This window comes from Hippocampus zosterae, chromosome 9, assembly GCF_025434085.1.
Source record: "Hippocampus zosterae strain Florida chromosome 9, ASM2543408v3, whole genome shotgun sequence".
In the NCBI taxonomy this organism is placed as follows: Eukaryota; Metazoa; Chordata; class Actinopteri; order Syngnathiformes; family Syngnathidae; genus Hippocampus; species Hippocampus zosterae.
Window position 1 is genome coordinate 2,848,963 of NC_067459.1, and position 6,000 is coordinate 2,854,962.

The 6,000-nt window shown below is 42.1% G+C and overlaps 1 protein-coding gene across 3 annotated transcripts in view; it reads left to right on the forward strand.

Annotated features, from left to right (window-relative positions):
* The window catches only part of setd5 (SET domain containing 5), a 77,271-nt gene extending 72,194 nt beyond the window's left edge, over nt 1–5,077 (forward strand). For all 3 annotated transcript variants that reach the window (XM_052075009.1, XM_052075010.1, XM_052075011.1), the window contains exons 24-25: nt 2,297–2,388; nt 2,551–5,077. In XM_052075009.1, coding sequence (XP_051930969.1) covers nt 2,297–2,388; nt 2,551–3,084 — 626 coding nt within the window. In that variant the 3' untranslated portion in view covers nt 3,085–5,077. The remainder of the gene's footprint in view (nt 1–2,296; nt 2,389–2,550) is intronic.
* Nucleotides 5,078–6,000: the final 923 nt, after the last annotated feature.

The window sequence follows — 6,000 nt, forward strand, 5'->3', positions numbered from 1 at the left end:
GACGTTACGTTGTTGACTATGCCTTCTCTTGCGCCCACCAGTTGCGTACAAGGGATACCCCAGATTATTGGTGTTTGTGTCTACACTGTTAAACATGGTGCTTAAGAGCTGAGCTTGTACCTCAAATAGTTAAACATTTAACCACAGACTCTCAAATCCATTTGAGTGGCATAGTACTGTTATTGTACTTCTGCTAACAAAAAAAAAAAACATCAGAGTTCAAGAAAATGTAACATCCAATTTTATCATCATAGTGAATTAAGTGCACTTTTTGGTGTTTGAGCTACATGCTTTATCAAGCCTCAAATTCACCTTTTTGAAAAAAATATCGAGTATACATAGACGCTAACTGGAACAAAGGATCAACCTTCAGTTAAAGACAGTTGCTTACCTTAATCACCAGGATCCCCCGCTGTCCCTGGTCGAACAGCAGAACCCAGGTTGCTCTTTCAACTATCCATCCAGCTATCCATTTTTTGAAGTGCATTTTGGAGTCAATTGAAGTCCAACTGCATGTAATACAAGTATCGGGAATTTCTCCATTGCGAGAGTAATAAAGGTTTTCTTATTTTCTTATCTGGCTAGCGCTAGTCTAACCGGTGTATTTTCCGGCAGGACAGCCGGCCTACTGCTGTGATGGGAGTGAAGTAAGCAATGATGTAACAAAGACAAAGGCTGAACAACAGTTTAATTGAACACCAGATAGCCAGCTAAATATTGAGATACACATGCAAATGCTTCCATTGTTTCTGTTGCACATGTGTGTGTGATGTGACAGGAATCTGGAAATAGACAGTCACCATTGGTTTTTAACGGCCTTCAATCCATAATATTAAAAATAGCCCTGAAAATATTTTTACCTGTGAACGGTGGGCAAACTACGGCCCTCGGGCCGGATCCGGCCTGGCAGGTGGCGCAGTTATTTGAAGTTGCAGAGCACAGGGAAGGGGGGGGAGACGATACGAAAGCCCGCAGTAGCGCAAGCTCAAGTAACTCCTGCTCGATACGATGCAATAATTGTGTCCGCGCCACTATTTTGTATCATTGGATCCAAAACGGGGACATGCAAGTGACTCTTGATTGCAGTAAGTTTTACTGGAATTGCGAACATTTTTACGTCCTGTAGATCATGGCATCCATACGATGAGGAACAGGTATGGCCGCGGAAGAGAAAGTGAAGTGTATCTGATTAAACGAAGCGGATTACAAAGTACGAAACATTAAGGAGACGCTTGGAGTCTGAAAGACTCAAATCTACGAGACTTTTGAAAAACAAGTAAGCGATTCTTGCTCAGTCCGATTCTGGGTGTTTCCATGCTCAGAGCGAATTGCATGCGGCTCGACAGACAGTCAAGTAAATAAACGTTTCCTGGAATGGTCTGACTGTTACCGTGCTAAAAACGTTCCGCAAACTGGACTGCTAATAAGAGTGCAATCAAGTTCCACAGCGCTATGGGCATCAAAGACTTCAAAGTGTCCCGTGGCTGGGTTCAAAAGTTCGTTGCACGACATCAGCTGAGCAACGCTGTCTTATGATCGAAGGGAGGTCAAGTTCGAGACAGTGAGTGTTAAAAATGTTAATGCATAGGTTTTTATTCCGGGTGAAGGATATTGCTTTCTATAGAGTTCTGGGGATGGGAATGTTTACTGTATTTTGTCATCAGAATCAGAATCATCTTTATTGGCCAAGTATGTAGAACACACAAGGAATTTGTCTCCGGTATAACATACCTGTACTGTATGCTGTAGTTTTTGGGCAATATATTGTTGCATTTTGTTGCTTGTGTTGTCACACATGTAGGTTGTTAACATACTTGGACGTTCATACAGGACATATACCATAGTTGTTTCACTGTTCTCACTAAAAACAAGGGTGGTCATACTTTAATGCTTTTGTTCTGTTGATGTTTGGTATGGACTGTCAACATATACAGTTTTTTATATGTACTTTATCTTGTGCTGACCCGGCCCATCTGTCATAATTAGAAATCAATGTTTTGTTTGCCCACCCCTGGTCTATCCCCATGCATTTTGTTTATAAATACTTTTGGCATCTTCAGTCCTTCTGTGGATCATGAGTTGTCAGATCCTGGTGTTGTCCAGTTCTGGTCTTTGTGACTGTTTTTGTTCTGGGTCTTCCGCTTAAATCACATTCTATAACTGTTCTCAATTCTTATCCATCAGTGTCTTGTTGTGATGTTACCAACCATGTGACATAGACCTTGGTGAGGCAGACATTTTACATGACAGTTTGACAAAAAAGATCATAGTTGTTCCTTTCTTCTCATATTTTTAGATGCAGATCAGTATGACATGCAGTCAGTGACAATTCCTTCGCCAATGAAGAGTCCACCGCAAAGATACAGTCCATCTATATATTCACATCAGGTATGCAATAATCATTCACATGTACTCACACCACCTTTACACTTATACTATCCATGATAGCCCCTCGATACTGGATGAGTCTTTTTTTATTTTAGGATTATGTTGTAGTGCGTAGCCTATCACTGTGCTGCCGATTAGTAATTTTTTTGTCCTTGTGTCAAGTCATCAGATGGACACCCACAGACCGCTAGTCCCTCGTTGCTTCAGCAAACGGCCACATCCCCCTTTGAAAGTTGCTCTAGCCCCACGTCAGGCAAGAGCTACTACTACTCCTCCCACACCGGCCCATCTCAGGACCACCCTCCATCCTCCTATCCCTCGCATACCCCAGCAACCTCATCAGACTCCAAGCTGCCAGGAAACTTGCTCCACCTGCAAAGCGGCAACAGTGAGGCGGATGATCACCTCAGTTGCAGCAACCACCAAAAAGTGGGCCGTTTGAACAGGAGCAGCCTGTTGGGGTCTCCTACCCCGGGACCGTGGGCCCATGGGCCGACAAACACAGACATGAGCTTGACGGCATCCAGGGGGAATCAACAGCAGGTTTCTCGAAACCTCAAGTCAGGCAGCCCAAGCTCAAGGCTGCTGTCGGCCTCTGGACCAACAAACCTCTCACAGCAAGGGACGAGCATCAATCAGTTCCAACGCTCTCCACTACAGGGCCCCGGTGTACGGACACAGTCGGGAAGCTTTTAGGACCTTGTATGTACCAGCTTGTACAAATCTGTACAGCCCACTTACAGTACGCGGGTACGCTAGGATAACTGTACAAACCTAAATGGAGCAAAAACTGATTTACAAATTTACAAACTGTTTTGTTTTTCAGCTTCCCCCACCCCCAACAAAAACAAAAACATTGCATTGTGCACGAAACCAGTTGGCTTTGGATCTTGCAATCAACAATTTGAATGACGCGCTGAAAATACGAAATCATTTAACTTGAAATCGTCCCTAGTGTTTCCTTGTACTGAATTTAGCAAATGAACATTGACAAAGTTCCACACAAATGTCTGTACAAAATGATTAAAAGCCCACCTGTCATTCTACCTTGCTCAGTTGATTACTTGAGAGGCTCACATTACAGAAAGAGTTGTTTGAAATCATTTTCGTTTTTGTGAATACGAATCTTATTTGGCAAATGGCTGCATCTCTGCTGCAGTACTCAAGTGTTGGTATGGGAAAAGGAGAATTATGTATTAATGATGTCAGGAATAGGATTCCTAGATCGGGCCGTTCCTCATTATTACCAGCTTCGGTTGTGATGGCCCAGAAAATCATTGAAACAGACCATTTTTTAAAATTTTCTTCCATGCTTTTCCACCTTTTATCCCATTTTGTCATGGTTAATTATAAGTTGACTCGGGACTTCATAGTAGACATTTGGCGTTGTACTTCAGCCAGCTTCATACAGTGTTTATGGTGCTGCAACTGCCACCAATAAATTTGAAATTGAGCTATGTTCCTCACACATGACTTAATTCACATTGTTATTCTATCTGTTTATATATATATATATATATATATATATATATATATATATATATATATATATATATATATATATATATATATATATATATATATACACAGAATATTTTTTTCTTCCAAATTTCATTTGTCATACGTTGTGGTCGTGGAATACAGGAATGCAGAAAATGGTGTACTGTATGAGTGAATGATCCACTCTGGGGTTTGATGCTACCAGATTTTAAAAATATATAATTAAAACACACACACACACACGCATTCCCCAGTTTCTTAGATACACCTGGATATAATACATGTACATTTAGGCAAATCAACAAAAAAAATTGGTAGTGAATTGTGTATATGTGTAGCTATTTTTCTGACCAAACCTTACATTCCATGCTAACACCAGGGAAAGTATTTGTGACAGTGTTTGGAAGATTGTTTAAAAACTCAATTTATTTTTGAAAAATGCTGCTATGTTCTCCTGTGAGAGCTGCTTCCCTTTCTGTCGAATGCTGTATTTTAATACTCTTTCCCCAAAAAATGGACTTTCGGAAGAGTTAGTTGTCCTGACTACCACAATGGAATCTCAAGTTTCACGCTAGCCCAACTGCAGCAAGTGTCAGCCATTCTCCTCCTGTCAACAGAGACTCACTATTTGTTATACCGGCGATAACTACTGCATTTGTGTGGAATACTTCAAAATGGAGGGCCCGGTCGAGTAGCAGGATCCAACTTGCTGCAAAAATACACCAATACACAAAAGGGTACTCGGGTTACATGAATGTTCTGACAGACAAGTAAAAGTGATCCAAAATGAACCAGCACCTTAAAGTGATTCAATTTACAAGACCCAATAGGATGATATGTATGAATATAAGTACTTGTATAGAAAGAAATGTTATATAGACTTTTATGGAGAAATATAGTACACTGAATTTATCGCATGGTATTTGTTTTTAGGGTCTGTGTGACCACTTGGTGGGAAGTTAATCATTTGGGCCTGTTCTTGAGTTCCCTTCAAAACCAGATGCTACGTTACTTTATTTTGTGGTTTTGTAACAATTCCTTTTGTTTTGTTTTATTTTTACATGGATCATAGTAGTAACTATTTCAATTGTTCCCCTCCGGAAAGATTTAAGAAAGAAGTGATGCTAATGCAAATGTAATGCATTTTGATAATAAAATAATCATGACGGTAATGTATTTTGGAAACCTAGCCGGTGTCTTGTTTCTGAGCATGTTCGCACATGTCCAAGTTGACTCACACTGCCGCTGATTGCTTTCTGCTGTTGAAAGCTAAAAAATCGAGGTAACGGTCCATACTGAAGCGGCTAGTGGCTCTGGATGAAGAGGAAAGCGTCCCTTTTGAGCCCCCAAATGGCAAACCAGGAGGTATGTGGTCAGCTTGACTTTGGGATCAGGACGCTCCTGCGCTGCATGGTCCCATGAGAAGGTTTGCCATGGGACAACTCTCAAAGGCAAAGTCCAATTGTCCACTAAGCCAATTGCATATAGATTTCCAACTGTTATCTAAAGTTTTAGCTTGGTGTCTTGTCATTCATTCATTCATTCATCTTCCAAGCCGCTTGATCCTCACTAGGGCCGCGGGGGGTGCTGGAGCCGATCCCAGCTGTCTCCGGGCAGTAGGCGGGGGACACCCTGAATCGGTTGCCAGCCAATCGCAGGGCACACAGAAACAAACAACCATTCGCACTCACACTCACACCTAGGGACAATTTAGAGCGTCCAATCAGCCTGCCGCGCATGTTTTTGGAATGTGGGAGGAAACCGGAGCACCCGGAGAAAACCCACGCAGGCCCGGGGAGAACATGCAAACTCCACACAGGGAGGCCGGAGCTGGAATCGAACCGGGTATCTCTGCACTGTGAAGCCCACGTGCTAACCACTGGACTACCGGGCCGCCCTGGTGTCTTGTCTCTCATTGTAATTCATTCCGACCAGACTTGGTTTATTCTAAAAAGACGTCTTCGATCAAATAGTTTTATTCTAATCCACAGGCCTCTATTAGGACAAATAACTCTTGGTCAGGGTCCTTTTGCATTTACCACTCAATGAGAGACAGGGATGTCCACCAAGTCCCCTCTTATTTGCGCTGGCTTTTGAGTCGCTTGCCATCAC